We start from the raw sequence: 18,560 nt of genomic DNA on the forward strand, positions 1-18,560 counted from the left end.
CAACTAATCATCCCCCTTCCCTCTCAAAAAATACAAATAAAACATCAAAAGAAGTTCCTGGCAAACCAATGGAACAGATACAGTCCCTGGGAGCCAGGGGGATGAATTTCCACCCTGACGAATCCTTTGGGAATCATCAGGAGGAGAGTTGGAACCAGAGGGAAGATAATGTGGTCACTGAAAACAAGCGTCCTATTCTTGAAGCAAACTCCAAAGGAACTTATTGGCAAAAGAACCGTGCTAGAGAGAGAGAGAGAGAACTGTTTATAGAACAATCCTTTTGAGGAAGTGGCCAGAGATAGTGCACAAGGCAGAAAAAAATAATTAAAAACAGGGGACTATGATATTAATAATTAATTGATTTTGTCCTAGAAGTTCATTGAGTCACATGAAGGTTCAACCTGTTTATTTTTGTATTGGCTGCAGTGTTACTTTAAGTTAATCCCCATGATACCATCGAAGAGGGACTTGACTCCACTATCCAATAATCAGAGAAATACTTATTTGGTACCCAAGCAAAAGACACCCCCCTGTTCAAATCAACTAAAGAGACTAACACATGGCAATTAACTCATCTTTTCAATGTTGTACACTTTGGAGGAATGCCTAGAACTCTGGCAAACGTAATGTTAATTCATACGGAGTTCAGTCTTAAAAACGTTATTTACTTAATTCCATAAATCTCCATTTCTTCCAGAGGAGTTGTGAGCTTGGAGTCATGTGGGGCTGGAGTTTGACGGGGTAAGAAAGCCTTCAAGCTCCTGTGACAACATCATTCCCTCAGTTCAGTAGTGGCTCAATAGAGCTCCAGATTTTGGCTGGAGGGCTGAACCATGGCCAATCAACTGGATAAATAGGGTTTGAAGAGGGGGAGTCGAAATGCTCTCGGAATCCTAATGAAGCTGTCTTTTGTATTGTGTGACAGCAGGGCACAGTCTGCGGTGCTAAAAGGAGCATGTCGCGCTTCAGAACCCTCTCCCAGTACAGAATAAGAGGCCTGGCTATAGCCAACAGCTTCACCAGAGGTGGCCGTCATCTTGGCAACCCCAGACTCAAAAACACTGTTGGCAGACCGTTGTCCGTTGATTGATAGGTCAGTACAGTGAAAATATAAACAAGGCTTTATAACGGTCTTACCGGTTTTAATCATCATTACCCATTTTTGTCACATGAACCAAAAATTATGCAAGCTTTATAGAGCAGTCATAAAGCGTTCATAAGCACTACACAAATGCTTGCCAATATTAGTTATAAGCAATGTCATACCTAAAGGGTTATATAAAATACCCCTACATCGGGTGCTTTGCCAAGCACTGCAAAAGTTCCTGGAAGACTTTTGAAGCTACTATATACAGGCCTTATGAGGGCCTTAAAAGTTGTAGTTCACTAAAAGTGTGACCACAACATTTTATCTTCCAAAATCTTGGGTGGCAAATGTAATGGAAAGGATGTTCTTCTGTTTTCTTTTCTTGGCTGGGCATGTATTGTGGCCAGAGACATTGTTCTGCAACATTTCTCCCCATCAGGGAGTCTTGTGAACTACGCCAATGAGGTTGGGAGAGGTGATGGTTGGTCAATACAGCCCAGCCAGGCAGTCCGTAATTAGGGCAGCTAGGGGAGCCTCCGTGCCAAGACCGACTGCTTTTACACGTCAACTTCTGGAAAGATCATTTCATCTGGCTGCCCATTTTGTTCCAAGATAAATCTTTGGTCCAAACATTGAGACAAGAGTCCAACGTCTGAACAAGAGCCCAATGCGACTGAATAAAGAAAAAAGGAAATATGCTTGTGTAATATACAGTAGAGATATTTATTCAGTTCATAATAACATCTGTTTTTTACCTCAAAAATGATGGTTCCTAAAAGGTTGCAGGTAACTGGCATGGCAGTACAAACGGAACAGTACAAACGTGCGTGGAAACAGGGTCCCTCCTATCTGGTCGAGTATCTACAAAGAGAGTGTGACCAATCACATCATTCAACAGCCTGAACACAGAAAGAAAAGTCTAAATATCAGGTCCCATTTACCGTTTTTTTTAAATAATAAAAAAAGAGACATATGATACTGTGCTTAAAAGACATGCAGCCACAGATAAAATGGGTAACATGGTAAAAAAATACTCACTCAAATCACACTTCACTGTACGCACAGAATAAAACAAGTTGGGTTGGAAAGACATGTTTTGGATTGTGTTGTTATTGTCATTTGACTTATTTAGTTGTTTTTAGTAAAGATTCTGCATGGGCCTTTGGCTAAACAACAACCTTCAAAGAAAATCCCTCATCTACATTATCTGCAATATAATACACGAATAGCTGTTTTTAAAATATTGCTTGCACATGGCTGGGCTACTGGTGATATATGAGTTAACAGTTTATTATTCAATCTTAAGGTTTAAAAGTACAGTATATATCATTCAATTTCAAGTTTAAAAAAGGTTTTCTAATCAGACTCTTGTAGCCCATCATTGTAAATAAGAATTTAACTGATATGACTAGTTAAATAAAGTTTAAATAAAATTTTAAAAACTCCACTAATGGTTGTCTATTGCTACTTTGGGATCAGCTCAACTCACAATGAATACTCAAAACGTGGAAGTCACTGAACAGTCAAGCATATAAAAACTATTGTAGAGGTTTGTTTTTCCAATTACATTTCACTATTCCTAATTTGGTGCAAACAAATGACTGTATTGGTAAAGGATGCTTTCATAACACAGCTCACCGCTGTTTCTATTGTTTGTGTGTATGTGTGGTCAATTGAGTTACTGAGCAGTGAAAATGAAACATTGACCAGAGTAAAACTGCTTGTGACTGTATCTGGAAGTTTCTGGAAGAAGTAGCATTATTCAGTGCTTGATTAAACACATTTAAAAATGCATCCTGTCAAGATATACAGAATTCCCTTTCTTTATAAATGACAATTTCCCCTTCCTAGAAAGCTGGATGGAATTCTAAATTAGTTTAGCTTCAGTGTCTCTCACGGTCCGGTCCAAAACAAATCTGATTCTCAGAGCTTGAGCATGAAAAAGACCTCATTGTTGTCAGAGTTTGGGGAGGTCTGGGACTGTGTCTGGGACTGTCTGTTGGGGGGCGGCCCCGGGGGGCTGAGCTGGCTTAACAGGTCCAAACTAGTGCAGGGGCTCTGGGCTACGCAGCACGCCCCCTCCGGGTTACCCCGCTCTTCAATAGGGCTACCGCCTCCGAAAATGCTAATGCTAGCGACGCCGGCAGCTAGGTGGGGCTGGTTGAGACCTTGCAGCCTCTTCCTTTCCTGGGCCTCCTTGGCCCTGTTGGCGATGTAGCGCACCCTGCTCTGACTCCGGGAGGACATTCTCCGAAGTGGGGGTTCCTCCTGAGCCTCCTCCGGGGACTCCTGCTGTGCCTGGGTGGCGAAGTCTCGTGCCGTCAGGGGCTCCACATCCGTCAGCCTCCTCAGCTGCTCTGTCAGGTCGCTTGGCGGCCGGGGCCTCTGGAGACCTCGTCGAAGATCGTTCCTGGAGGGCCTTACAATGAAGCTGCGGCTGATGCTGCGGTACTTGCTGTCAAAGTTGCAAGCGATGTCGTCCGAAGTCAAGTCCCCCAGACTCTTGGACATAGAGGCTCCGGTATCCAGGGGGCTGGCAGCTGCAGCAGTAAGGACTGCTGCTGCAGAGGGCTTCTTGGCTGGGGAGGAGGACTGCTTCAGCCCTTCCATATAGAGGCGGCTCCAGGTGTGCCTCCTCTGGGTAATTCTGCTGGGTGAGTCCACTGGAGGCTCCCTGGGGGCTCCGAGGGGTCTGGGCTGCAGCTCGTCCTCTGGCTCCCCCGGGTGGCCCTGCCGGAGGTTGGGATTGGACTTGCTCTTGCTGACCCGCAGCGTGTCAAAAGAGGTGATGGCCGAGCGTGGCCTGGTGACCCAGGAGGGTGGGTCCTGGAAGGTGTTGTCAGATGGGGAGGGCCCGCTGTTCAGGCAGGTGAGGCTCTTCCTGGCGAGGTTGGGCAGAGACAGATCAATGACGGTGTCGTTGGACGAGATACTGGAGGACGAGGACACGCTGTCTCGGTGGTTGCCCGGCTCGGGCTCCAGCTTGCTCCACAGCCGGTCATTCAGGGTGGCGTCTGTGCACACCTCCGGCACGGCAGACTCCTGCTGCTGCCCCCCAGCCGCCGACGACCGCACGTAGCCCTCGCTTTTGGTCCTTCTGACGGGCGTGCGTGACTGATTGCCGCCGAACATCGTTCTCAGGACCTGGACTTTCTGAGGGCTGGAGACAGAGTGGTCGGCGAGAAGAGCGGGAGACTCTGCCCTCGTCTCAGTCTTGCGCTCGGCATCGTCCTTTGTGTGGTCTGTCGGAGTATACAGTGCTTCCGTTCGGCTTGGAGCGTGCTCCATGGGTGACGAGGTGCCGTTGTCGACCCGGGGGTCTCTGCAGGACTGTGAGGGGTTCAGGTCTTTGGGGTCCGGTACGACAGGGGCTGAGGTGGTCCTGTGAAGGACAGGGGGTATTTTGCTGACCCCCCTTCCCTTGACGGGACTGTCCGCCTCACTATTAGAAGCAGGGGATGGAGTGGTGGTGGTTATTGCTGTGGCTGGAGGGAGGGGTGAGTGACGTGTTGATGAGTGGTCTGCTGGAGTAGAAGCGGAGCGAGTGAGATGTCTGTCACCCAGTTCTTCAGCGATTGGCCTGAACAGTGAAAGAGGGGGAGCTGGTCTCTGCCCTGTGGAATGGTCTGGAGAGGGAGAAGAAGAATCAGATCAGTAACTACAGGATGATATTTGTCAAAATGGTTACTACCAGTAGCATGCTTACAGTATTGTTATGTGAGCCTTATGATGCATACGGTATATGGGTGATTCTACAGAAGTGAAAAAAAAAAAAAACAATTTAGAAAAAAAACAGTTAGGTCTCCAAACTTAGGACAGTTACAGTACCAGTCAAAATTTTAGACACACCTACTCATTCCAGGGTTTTTCTTTATTTTTTACATTGTAGAATAATCGTTAAGACATCAACACTATGAAATAACACATATGGAATCATGTGGTAACCAAACAAGTGTTAAACAAATTAAAATATATTTTATATTTGAGATTCTTCAAAGTAGCCACTCTTTGCCTTGATGACAGCTTTGCACACTCTTGGCATTCTCTCAACCAGCTTCATGAGTTAATAACCTGAAATGCATTTCAATTAACAGGTGTGAATTTCTTAACTGATTGGCTCAAACGCATTAAGAAGTAATGTTGTGACAAGGTAGGGTGGAAAACAGAAGATAGCCCTATTTGGTAAAAGACCAAGTCCATATAATGGCAAGAACAGCTCAATTAAGCAAAGAGAAACGACAGTTCATCATTACTTTAAGACATGAAGATCAGTCAATCTGGAAAATGTCAAGAACTTTGAAAGTTTCTTCAAGTGCAGTCGCAAAAACCATCAAGCGCTATGATGAAACTGGCTCTCATGAGGACCGCCATAGGAAAGGAAGACCCAGAGTTACCTCTTCTGCAGAGGATAAGTTCATCAGACTTACCAGCTTCAGAAAATGCAGTCCAAATAAATGCTTCACAGAGTTCAAGTAACAGACACATCTCAACATCCTGTTCAGAGGAGACTGTGTGAATCAGGCCTTCATGGTCGAATTGCTGCAAAGAAACCACTACTAAAGGAAACGAATAAGAAGAAGAGACTTTCTTGGGCCAAGAAACACGAGAAATGGACATTAGACTGGTGGAAATCTGTCCTTTGGTCTGATGAGTCCAAATTGGATATTTTTGGTTCCAACCTCCACGTATTTGTGAGACACAGAATAGGTGAACGGATGCTCTCCGCATTGTGTGGTTCCCACCATGAAGCATGGAGGAGGTGTGATGGTGCTTTGCTGGTGACACTGTCAGTGATTTATTTACAATTCAAGGCATACTTAACCAGGATGGATACCACAGCATTCTGCAGCGATACGCCATCTCATCTGGTTTGCGCTTAGTGGGACTATCATTTGTTTTTCAACAGGACAATGACCCAACACACCTCCAGGCTGTGTGATGGAGTGATGGAGTGCTGCATCAGATGACCTGGCCTCCACAATCACCCAACCTCAACCCAATTGAGATGGTTTGGGATGAGTTGGATTGCAGAGTGAAGGAAAAGCAGCCAACAAGTGCTCCGCATATGTGGGAACTCCTTCAAGACTGTTGAAAAAGCATTCCAGGTGAAGCTGGTTGAGACAATGCTATGAGTGTGCAAAGCTGTCATCAAGGCAAAGGGTGGCTACTTTGAAGAATCTAAAATATATTTTGATTTGTTTAACACTTTTTTTGGTTACTACATGATTCCATATGTGTTATTTCATCATTTTGATGTCTTCACTATTATTCTACAATGTCGAAAATAGTAAACATTAAGAAAAGCCCTTGAATAAGTAGGTGTGTACAAACTTTTGACTGGTACTGTATATACATCATGATATGAGAATTCAATCCAAGGCAATAACAAACATTGTTAAATGTATATAATATAAAGTAATTGTTTATACACATTTATATTAATAGGTGGCTGTCCCAAACCCTGACTCCTAACCTTCATGTTTGAAAATAAAGCAATGAATGATTGTAATATTTTTAAACACTATTATTTTAATACAACATCTTGAGTTATATTATTACATTGAAAGATATTGATCTAATTGGCAGTTTATTTTTAAACACACTGACAAAAATGTTTTCACTATCCCACCTTTTGATGTCACTACCGAAATACACACATTAAAAGACTGTAGAATGACTGTGCCTAAAGCCACACCCCTACAAATATCACCAAGTGATAGGAATGCACCCCTCACCAGCATGGCCCCATGGTGAGAAAATGACTGAGAAAAGTTGGTCAATCTAAACATCTAATGTTTCACGAAATATGTAAAGTACAGTTTAATGTCTGACATTTATATTTGCTGGGATGTACATCTGTCAAAATGAAAGCTATCCAGCCATATGTTAGCTATGGGGATTCTTTAAAGTCACAAATAAGTTAAAATTGTCCAAACCGAAACAATTGACACCATAGAGATATATAGAGGTCTCATTGTTGTATCCGTGCCATTGTGGCATCTGTGAAAGCACATGCAGTGCCATTGAGGCTATCTCCATTTTAACGTTGCATGTGCCATGCTCTATCAACTGAGTTACAGCCCACCATCATGTGAGCAGTAGATAAGTGCACATAAGTGCAATAAACTCCATATTTGGTGTAATGTTACTTAAAGGTGATTTGGCCAATAACAAACAACATGCTAACATGCCCCCATCACTTTCATTGATTTTTAGCTAGTGGTGGCTAAAGTTAGCTGAAGTTTGTAATGGCTGAAAACTCAACCATGGATTTCTCCTAGCCCATAGACTACTTTCACAGTATGGAACCATCTAACATCAAATTGTAAAATAGCGAACTAGCCATTTAAAGCTATCTGTGACTAACTACCCTGCCCTGAGTCATATTCATTAGTGCATAACCCCCCCACCCAGCAGTCTGTTTGGTGCTTAGTGAATACGACCCTGACCTTAAACACGTCACGATGTTAACGGGGCAGTGTGAGTGAGTGAGTAAGTAAGTCAGTGAGTGAGTGAGTGAAGGGAGTGAAGGGGGATTATGAAGACAGGCAAGGCACAGTGAGTGAGAAGAAAATAGTGGGTGAGCGAGCGTGCAGACATTCAAGGGTTCTCTTTACCTGGCTTTGGTCATCCCCTCAATTCTGCACTAGGAACAGAGAGAGCGTGCAAGAAGGAAAACATAGGTTTAGCACAACTGGAGGAAAAGAGGAAATAAGAGGGAGGACAGTACAGAGGAGAGCGCTTAAGCAAGAGAGCATACAGTGCATTCGGAAAGTATTCAGACCCCTTGACTTTTTCCACATTTTGTGGACAGCATTATTCTAAAATTAATTAAATCGTTTTTTTCCCTCATCAATCTACACACAATATCCCATAATGACAAAGCAAAAACAGGTTTTTATATTTTTTTTGCAAAAAAAATTATAGCTGAAATATTGCATTTACATATATATTCAGATCCTTTACTCAGTACTTTGTTGAAGCACCTTTGGCAGTGATTACAGCCTCAAGTCTTCTTGGGTATGACGCTACAAGCTTGGCACAGCCGGATTTGGGGAGTTTCTCCGAATCTTCTTTGCAGATCTTCTCAAGCTCTATGAGGTTGGATGGGAGTGTCGCTGCACAGCTATTTTCAGGTCTCTCTAGAAATGTCAGATCGGGTTCAAGTCCGGGCTCTAGCTGGGCCACTCAGGGGTCTTAAGAGAAGTGTCCCGAAGCCACTCCTGCATTGTCTTGGCTGTGTGCTTAGGATCGTTGTCCTGTTGGAAGGTGAACCTTAGCCCCAGTCTGAGGTCCTGAGCACTCTGGAGGAGGTTTTCATCAAGGATCTATCTGTACTTTGCTCCTTTCATCTTTCCCTCGATCCTGACTAGTCTCTCCGTCCCTGCCGCTGAAAAACAACCCCACAGCATGATCCTACCACCACCATGCTTCACTGTAGGGATGGTGCCAGGTTAAGTGCTGGAGAGATGGCTGTCCTTCTGGAAGGTTCTCCCATCTCCACAGAGGAACTCTGGAGCTCTGTCAGAGTGACCATCGGGCACTTGGTCACCTCTCTGACCAAGGCCCTTCTCCCCCGATTACTCAGCTTGGTTGGGCGGCCAGTTCTAGGAAGAGTGTTTGTTTGTTCCAAACTTCTTCCATTTAGAATGATGGAGGCTACTGTGTTTTTGGGAACCTTCAATGCTGCAGAGATTTTTAAGTGCCCTTCCCCCGATCTGTGCATCGACACAATCCTGTCTCGGAGCTCTACGGACAATTCCTTCGACCTCATGGCTTGGTTTTTGTTCTGACATGCACTGTCAACTGTGGGACCTTATATAGACAAGTACAGTGCCTTGCGAAAGTATTCGGCCCCCTTGAACATTGCGACCTTTTGCCACATTTCAGGCTTCAAACATAAAGATATAAAACTGTATTTTTTTGTGAAGAATCAACAACAAGTGGGACACAATCATGAAGTGGAACGACATTTATTGGATATTTCAAACTTTTTTAACAAATCAAAAACTGAAAAATTGGGCGTGCAAAATTATTCAGCCCCTTTACTTTCAGTGCAGCAAACTCTCTCCAGAAGTTCAGTGAGGATCTCTGAATGATCCAATGTTGACCTAAATGACTAATGATGATAAATACAATCCACCTGTGTGTAATCAAGTCTCCGTATAAATGCACCTGCACTGTGATAGTCTCAGAGGTCCGTTAAAAGCGCAGAGAGCATCATGAAGAACAAGGAACACACCAGGCAGGTCCGAGATACTGTTGTGAAGAAGTTTAAAGCCGGATTTGGATACAAAAAGATTTCCCAAGCTTTAAACATCCCAAGGAGCACTGTGCAAGCAATAATATTGAAATGGAAGGAGTATCAGACCACTGCAAATCTACCAAGACCTGGCCGTCCCTCTAAACTTTCAGCTCATACAAGGAGAAGACTGATCAGAGATGCAGCCAAGAGGCCCATGATCACTCTGGATGAACTGCAGAGATCTACAGCTGAGGTGGGAGACTCTGTCCATAGGACAACAATCAGTCGTATATTGCACAAATCTGGCCTTTATGGAAGAGTGGCAAGAAGAAAGCCATTTCTTAAAGATATCCATAAAAAGTGTCGTTTAAAGTTTGCCACAAGCCACCTGGGAGACACACCAAACATGTGGAAGAAGGTGCTCTGGTCAGATGAAACCAAAATTGAACTTTTTGGCAACAATGCAAAACGTTATGTTTGGCGTAAAAGCAACACAGCTCATCACCCTGAACACACCATCCCCACTGTCAAACATGGTGGTGGCGGCATCATGGTTTGGGCCTGCTTTTCTTCAGCAGGGACAGGGAAGATGGTTAAAATTGATGGGAAGATGGATGGAGCCAAATACAGGACCATTCTGGAAGAAAACCTGATGGAGTCTGCAAAAGACCTGAGACTGGGACGGAGATTTGTCTTCCAACAAGACAATGATCCAAAACATAAAGCAAAATCTACAATGGAATGGTTCAAAAATAAACATATCCAGGTGTTAGAATGGCCAAGTCAAAGTCCAGACCTGAATCCAATCGAGAATCTGTGGAAAGAACTGAAAACTGCTGTTCACAAATGCTCTCCATCCAACCTCACTGAGCTCGAGCTGTTTTGCAAGGAGGAATGGGAAAAAATTTCAGTCTCTCGATGTGCAAAACTGATAGAGACATACCCCAAGCGACTTACAGCTGTAATCGCAGCAAAAGGTGGCGCTACAAAGTATTAACTTAAGGGGGCTGAATAATTTTGCACGCCCAATTTTTCAGTTTTTGATTTGTTAAAAAAGTTTGAAATATCCAATAAATGTCGTTCCACTTCATGATTGTGTCCCACTTGTTGTTGATTCTTCACAAAAAAAAATATTTTTATATCTTTATGTTTGAAGCCTGAAATGTGGGAAAAGGTCGCAAAGTTCAAGGGGGCCGAATACTTTCGCAAGGCACTGTATGTGCCTTTCCAAATCATGTCCAATCAATTGGATTTACCACAGTTAGACTCCAATTAAGTTGTAGAAACATCTCAAGGATGATCAATGGAAACAGGATGCACCTGAGCTCAATTTCAAATCTCATAGCAAAGGGTTTGAATATTTATGTAAATAAGGTATCTGTTATTTATTCATATAAAATTTGCAAAAAAATCTAAAAAAACTGTTTTGCTTTGTCATATGGTATGGTGTGTAGATTGATGAGGAAACACTTATTTAAGCAATTTTAGAATAAGGCTGTAGCGTAACAAAATGTGGAAGAAGTCAAGGGGTCTGAATACTTTCCGAATGCACAGTACAGTTGTACCAAATGCACAGATAAGTTGAATACTACTAATTTCTAAAGACAAACTATCAATTTCACAATATCACATTTCTTAACTATTTAAAACCATGTCTACACTAGATAGTCCACATATATATTATACTGTGTACATACTGAGCACACCATAACACAACAGAGCCATTGGTAAGTGTGGACCCCAGGAAGAGTGGCTGCTGATTTCGCAACAGTTAATGGGGATCCTGATAAATATATATATATATATATATATTAAACCCTGCTCAAGCAGGGTTTAACAGTCGAAGAGAAGAACATGATACATTCTCTGAGGAGTAATAGGATGTTGTGTTAAATGTATGGCCAACATCCTTCATTGCAACATAAATCTGAGACCCAAAGGGATAAACATAAACCCTACCCCGCCTCTCTTTTCCCCCAAAAGGAACAACTCGTGATTTCCTCTGATGTAATGCAGTGAGTGGGAGATGCTAAGCAGGGGAGAGAGGACAGCTGGTGTTTATCATGTTGTGAACCGGGGGTCAAGGGGTGAAGGGCTCCTCAAGGCCAAATCATATAATGGTTTGGCTCTTTCATTGCTGGGGGAAGTTTTCTGTTCAGTGTTACCAAGGAGGTTTGAGTTCAAGAGTGACATGTGGCCTTTCTGCAGTCCAACTAGGTGGTCTACATTCCATAGAATGATGGTGAATTGAGCTCTGTTTTTTGCATTTCCATTTCACACCCGTTACAGGTAGGGTTGCGAAGCTACCGGTCATTTCCTATAGTTGATAATTTGCCATATATTTTTTGTTAGTTATTCGGGACTTTGGTCATTTATACTTAAATATCAAACAAAAAAAATATTCAGATATAGTATTCATTTTTAAAAATATTATATATTTGCATATATTTTTATACATATTGTCTGTGAGTTTCTAGTAGATAGGCTATAGTTCAAGAGAAAATAGTCTAATTAATGAAAAGCCATCCAATCAACAATGGCATTATTTTCAATTAACTCTTCCAACGATTGACTTTTTTCACAACTGCCACCAGTTTGACGCCAAAACATTGACAACAAATACATATTTACATAATAAATAAAAATGTGTTGATGGTTGATATTTAGGACAATGTTCTACAGCTTTGTCCTATTTTAAATTATTATTAAATTATTTAATACACTGAACAAAAATATAAATGCAACAATTTCAAAGATTTTACGGAGTTACAGTCCATATAAGGAAATCAGTCAAATTAAATAAATTCATTAGGACCTAATTTATGGTTTTCACATGACTGGGAATACATCTGTTGGTCACAGTTACCTTAAAAAGGTAACTGAAAACCGGTCAGTATCCATTTGCCTCATGCAACACAACATATATCCTTTGCATACAGTTGATCAGGCTGTTGATTGTGGTCTGTGAAATGTTGTCCCAGTCTTCTTCAATGGCTGTGTGAAGTTGCTGGATATTGGCGGGAACACACTGTTGTACAGGTTGAACCAGAGCATCCCAAACATGCTCAATGGGTGACATGTCTGGTGAGTATGGAGGCCATGGAAGAACTGGGACATGAGGTGATGGTGGCGGATGAATGGCACAACAAATGGGCATCCGGATCTCGTCAGGGTATCTCTGTGCATTCAAATTGCAATATATAAAATGCAATTGTGTTCATTGTCCGTAGCTTATGCTTGTCCATACAATAACCCCACCGCCACCATAGCGCACTCTGTTCGCAATGTTGACATCAGCAAACCGATCACCCACACGACGCCATACACGCTGTCTGCAATCTGCCCAGGACAGTCAGGTCAAGATGACGAGCACGCAGATGAACATCCCTGAGACGGTTTCTGACAGTTTGTGCAGAAATTATTCAGTTATGCCAACCCACAGTTTCATCAGCTGTCCAGTGGCTGGTCTCAGACGTTTCAGACAATCCCGCAGGTGAAAAAGCCTGATGTAAAGGTGCTGGGCTGGCAGGGTTACACGTGGTCTGGTGGACATTCCTTGCAGTCAGCATGCTAACTGCACACTCCCTCAACTTGAGAAAGCTGTGTTGTATGACAAAACTAGACATTTTACAGCCTTTTAATGTCTTCTTGCTGTTTAGTCAGCTTCTTGATATGCCACACCTGTCAGGTGGATGGATTATCTTGGCAAAGTAGAAATGCTCAATAACAGGGATGTAAACACATTTTTGCACAACATTTGAGAGAAATAAGCTTTTTGTGCGTATGGAACATTTCTGGGATCTTTTATTTCAGCATGAAACATGGGACCAACACTTTACGTGTTGCGTTTATATTTTCTTTCAGTATATATTCTGAGATAATTACAGACACCTGTGAAGTACCTTAAAAGGGCCACTAGATGTCTTGTGATATAATACATAAAATCCTTCAAAGTGACCAGAATTCTGGTAGATTACTCTTAAACTTCGAAAGTCTCCAGCAATATACCCTCCCTTTACAACCCTAGTTACATGTCCTTCACTTACCAGCTGCTCTTTCATCTGTTGGACACACAGCATGTTTTTGTCAGACAAAAAAAATCATTAAAATAACACTTTACTAGTTTTCTACACATTAGTACAATTATGCACTGCCTTCGACTATCAATTTAGTCACAATGGATATTTAGTGGGGATTTTGGTGCTAATGAACTAAAGGAGATTTTGATTGGTCAGGGGACCAGAGGTCTAGACTAAAGGGAGATTTTGATTAGTGACAGAACATCTAAAGGGAACTTTTGATTGGTGAAAGAACTGGAGGTCTAGACAAAAGGGAGATTTTGATTGGCGAAGGGACCTGGGTTCTAGACTATAGAACACCCAGGGAACTACAAGCCCAATAATATTGGCTCTCTAAAGGATGGGTCCTCTGGGGGGGACTGCTCACTGAGCAGGGCTCACAACTAGGGGATCATCACTGCACAATGGGCTCACTATGGCAGCTGTAAGGGACTGCTATAGGTGCCTCTATGGGACCTCTATGGGTACTACAGTGGGCACTGCAATGGCTGCTCCACCTTACCGGCGAAGAACATGGGCGATTTACTGCGCAGCTCGTCCATCTTCTGAGCGAAGAGGAGGTTCATCTCACGCTGCAAGGTGCCCACGGCGCGCCTGCGGCTGTCAAGGACCTCTCTTGGGGGCAGCATAGGGGCCAGCTCAAGGCTGCACAGGCTCTCGCAGCTGCTGCAACGGTCGCTGAGCGACAAGCTGTCGCAGTCGGCGCTGGTGATGGTAGCGCGAGGGGCCTTAGTCGGGCCACAAGCGCTGCCGTAGTTGGGTGGCGGGACGCACTGCCAGCGCAGGCTGTTCCGGCAGTCAGGGGTGAGCATGGGCACTGGGGTGGGGGCAAGGGTGAGGAAGCACCTGCGGGGCACGCTGCAGGAGCGGGCGTTCCTTTCAGAGGGGTCAGGACGAGGCTCAGTGTGTTGGGTGCCCAAAGTTTGTCTGGCTTTGGCCCGGGACCTGGGGAAGGGGATAGGCCGGAAGAAAGCCTGGGGCTGAAGTAGGGGCAGTGCCTCAACTTTGGGCTTGGTCTGGGCTTGGGGCTCAACAGGGTGGGCTGTGGCCAGGATCTGTGGTTTGGGCATTGGCTCAGGTTGAATTTGTCTGGAGAGAGTGGGGCAACAGGCGGCTTTCTCAGGCCTCTCTCCCCATTTCTCCTCATCCTTAAACTTCCTCTCCATCTCAGGGCTTTCTTTTGAGCTAATTACACAGTTGATGCAGTTGGAGGACATCCCCATCCTGCCACTGCTGTTGAGGGCCATGCGGGCAAACACTCCCTGTTTCTCATTCAGGGGGTCGTGGCAGCGCAGCCGATTGACCCGCTTGAGGGGCTCACTCATGGGGTATCGGAGGAAGCGAGGCGAGCCCTTACCTTTGCCCTCATCGGGGTTGAAAGGCCCGTTGGTGCTGTGGTGCCCGTTGGTGCCTTGGAGTGGCGTGTCGGGAGCAGCTGCGTCCGTGGCGTCTCCGTTGCGCTGGTGGAGCTGCGGGGGCTGGGGTGAGGCGCTGAGATCCCTGTCCTCTGACTCACGGTCCTCACTGGCCCCTTCCGAGCTGTAGTCTTTGGTGTCGATGGCGATCTCGGGGAAACCCTTCTTGACCTTGGGCTCGCCCTTGGTGGGCTCGCTGGCCGTGCGGCGCAGCAGGTGGGCTCCGAATGGGTGCTTACGGCTGAGCTGTGCAGCAACATGGCTGTCGAGAGAAGCCTGCTTTGGGTTTCTGTGAAACAGCCCTTTTATGCCGCTGGCCACCTTGCCCTGAGACCAAGAGACGAGACAAAAGAAAACAAACATCATGAACAGGTTCACAGTTAGCATTCACCAGAACATACAGTACTGAACTTCTGGATCTTTAGACCTAGTCTAATGCAAGTCATTACTTTGGTGTCATTGCATTTGCGTTACTAGATATCGAATGAGGGTAGATGAATAGTTAGACATGCTCCAACATACAATATTGACAGTAACACTGGCTATGTCCCGAAATGGTACCCTATTCCCTATATAGTGCACAATCTTGTTGGAGTCTCATGGGCTCTGGCCAAAACTAAATCACATTATAGGGAATAGGAAGCCATTTCAGATGCAGCCACTGGATTCGTGACCACGCGACAATTAGTTCCTGTCTGGAGAACAAGTTCCACAATGATAACCATATACTGTCGGACAGCGTTGGTTTGCCTTGTCCGAATGTATTGATGACCACACATCATCTATCAGTATTTGTTTGATAGAATGTCACACTACCACATCATAATGATGTTTTTTTCAATTGAAACCCATGCCAACACCTTGTGTTACAGGCATCTGGATTCATATTGAAAAGCAAATGTCTGCTACTATACATGTCTGCTGCCAAAACCACAAGAGTCAGTTTATCCATGCGTATATATTGCATGTATATTGTTAAACATGCATACCGTGCATACTGGACTTGGACAGTGACACAGGTTTTGTTGTTTTGGCTTTGTACTCCAGCACTTTGAAATTATACAATGACTATGGGGTTAAAGTGCAGACTAGCTTTATTTTGAGGGTATTTTCATCCATATCGGGTGAACCGTTGAGTTATTTCAGCACATTTTGTACGTAGTCCCCCCATATTCTTAGCACACAATGACTACATCAAGCTGGTGACTCTTTATTGATGCATTTGCAGTTTGTTTTGGTTGTGTTTCAGATTACTTTGTACCCAATACAAATGAGTGGTAAATAATGTATTTTGTCATTTTGGAGTCACTTTAACTGTAAATAAGAATGTTTCTAAACACTTCTACATTAAATGTGAACGCTACCATGATTTCGGATAATCATGAATGAATGAATTGTGAGAAAGTTAAATGCATAAATATCATACCATTGGATAATTTCAAATCCAAAGTGCTGGAGTACAGAGCCAAAACAAAAACAACAACATTCCCTGTATATACTGTATTTTCATGAGGGTTATAATTCTGGTAAGTTCCCTGAACAAAACAAAACATATGTTGAGCATCACAAACGATATTAGTAAGCTAGAGAAAGCAGATAGGCCTAATACTCAACCCAGACAACAGGTGACAGAAAGGAATCAGCTTTCATCTCCAAAGTCCATTCATTTATTATACAAAGACCTATCATTTTGACCCCGCATCGTCAACAACAACATAAACTATGGTAACCACTGTAATGTGACTTTATGCTCACTTCACAAACACACACAGTAGTGTGCGGACGGACACATGCTGTGTCCACATGTACAGTGTGGGGGTGAGAGGTTACGATGAAAGTGACAATGGGGGACAGTGTGATTGATCCATGAACACCCTGACAGGGGGACATGATGGTGATGACACAATTTGACGGCCACTCATCTGCTGTTACACTCCTTGCACTGTGTGTGGATGTGTGTTCGTTGAAAAATACTCGCCTTTCAGCACATGATGTGCAACAACCCAATGTCGTTTCATAAACCATGAAGTAGATCCAAGTGGAATTACATCCAGACTGACTGAGTGCCCAGGCATTACAGTACACATGATGCAGATCGACTACAGTAAAAATCACAATACCATGAACACCAAGGGCCTGATAGAGTTTGTCTACATGTTATGGACAGAAAGGTGATGGCAGACTGAACACACACCGATGGCAGACATTATCCAGAACACATTTGAAATCGGAGACAGGTTCCTCTCAAGGGTTCTTATCTAGGGAATGTTTCCTTTCCACTTTCCTCCAACCGTTTTTACATTTGTTTAGCAACATCCAGAATCTCTAGACTAGCATTAAGGTAGCAATTCTAGTGGAAATAGATTGCACCTGTTAGCAGTGCATTCAAACGCATGGGGAAAGTGCTCTGCTTTACACAGTGGTGATTGGGTACCCTTTCCTTTCGCCATACATGGGAACTCTTTTCCCACCTCTAGGTAATGTGATGACAAGGTCAGGACAAAAACAAGCCGACACAGGGGACAGTGTCCTCAAAAAGCAGGAACTGTATACCCCTGCAGTGCATCAAACTGAGAATGTCCTGAGTAAGGGGAAAATACTGTCCAGAAAAATACATTGTCACTCTCAACTTAGCGGGCCACTAGTCCTCTGTTTTTGTGGCTCGCTCCCCCATTTCTGTCTCTGTCTCTCCCTCCCTCCCCCCAGCGCAGGTTAGTGACATTGGATCTACTTTGGGTTGATGGAGGATGCTGGCATGTTCACAACTCATGGTCAGCATGAGTTGGCCTCTACGGGTGGACGCAATTGGCTTGCGGGGGCAGAATCACTGGGGTGGCAGGGGAGGGGCATGTGGTGCATGCAGTGTGCTGATTGGATCCCACTACACCTGGGTTCTGAGTGGCGCCTTCAGGGCTCCTAACAATTTCCTGCCTCTAAAAGCGGCGTTTGGACAAAGAGGGGTCCACTGAAATCACAAAGAGACAGAGGAGAGAGAGTTCAGAGAGGAGGAGACAAAGGGAGGGAGCGAGAGGGAGGGGGGGAAGAGTACAGCAGATGCACATACAGTCACAGTTGACAGGGAAGATCTAGAAACAGGAAGAGATGAACAACAGTGTGGTAATTTCAAGTATGACGGAAGACAAAATGCAGTATAGAAATAAACAAAGAATGACAGTAGGAGATAGTAGGAGTAGGAGCCAAACTATGGAAAATGCTCTTCTCCTGTTGATAGTAAATTGTTTCACTTGATCCAACATGTGTTGACTGACTCCTGATAACTAACTCTGGGTAACTGCAAACTGAAGTACCATATGCTTACAATTTCCAAATACCTATTTAATGAATCCCATCCTTTTTAACGGCTTCTGATAATGTTCTGGTTTTAGTACAAGATGTCACAACATTTCCAAGGCCGTTCCAAGCCGTTCAATTGATCAAAAATCAACTCAGAGTGTCTTGACTGAGTAATGAAAAAAATATATAATATAAGAAACACAATTGCATATGTCTGCATGGATACAGGAAGAGTATAATCTGTCTTTAAAACAATGAAATAAACACCACTGAGACAATTCTACTATACGTGTCCCCATTTCAACATCCCAATTGTCAGAACGGTGGCATCCGCAGCAGCTGCCACTCAACGGCAACGCACAGATCACACTGGTAGGCTGTCTGGGCCTCGGTTGGCTGCTGCTAATGACACTTTAATGCCTTAATTACTTAATTAGCCA

General features: G+C 43.9%; 1 protein-coding gene across 8 annotated transcripts in view; it reads right to left on the reverse strand.

Moving 5' to 3' along the window:
• Positions 1 to 1,156: 1,156 nt before the first annotated feature.
• The window catches only part of plch2a (phospholipase C, eta 2a), a 183,729-nt gene continuing 166,325 nt past the window's right edge, over positions 1,157 to 18,560 (reverse strand). For 5 of the 8 annotated variants that reach the window (XM_024383760.2, XM_042303579.1, XM_024383761.2 and 2 more), the window contains 2 exons: positions 14,769 to 15,153; positions 1,158 to 4,713 (listed from right to left, as the gene is read on the reverse strand). In XM_024383760.2, coding sequence (XP_024239528.2) covers positions 3,011 to 4,713; positions 14,769 to 15,153 — 2,088 coding nt within the window. In that variant the 3' untranslated portion in view covers positions 1,158 to 3,010. Of the gene's footprint in view, positions 4,714 to 7,704; positions 7,734 to 14,768; positions 15,154 to 18,560 lie in introns of all 8 variants that reach the window. The other 3 variants (XM_024401792.2, XM_024401793.2, XM_024401786.2) reach the window with 3 other exon arrangements.

This window comes from Oncorhynchus tshawytscha, linkage group LG22 (genome assembly GCF_018296145.1).
Source record: "Oncorhynchus tshawytscha isolate Ot180627B linkage group LG22, Otsh_v2.0, whole genome shotgun sequence".
NCBI classification, from domain to species: domain Eukaryota; kingdom Metazoa; phylum Chordata; class Actinopteri; order Salmoniformes; family Salmonidae; genus Oncorhynchus; species Oncorhynchus tshawytscha.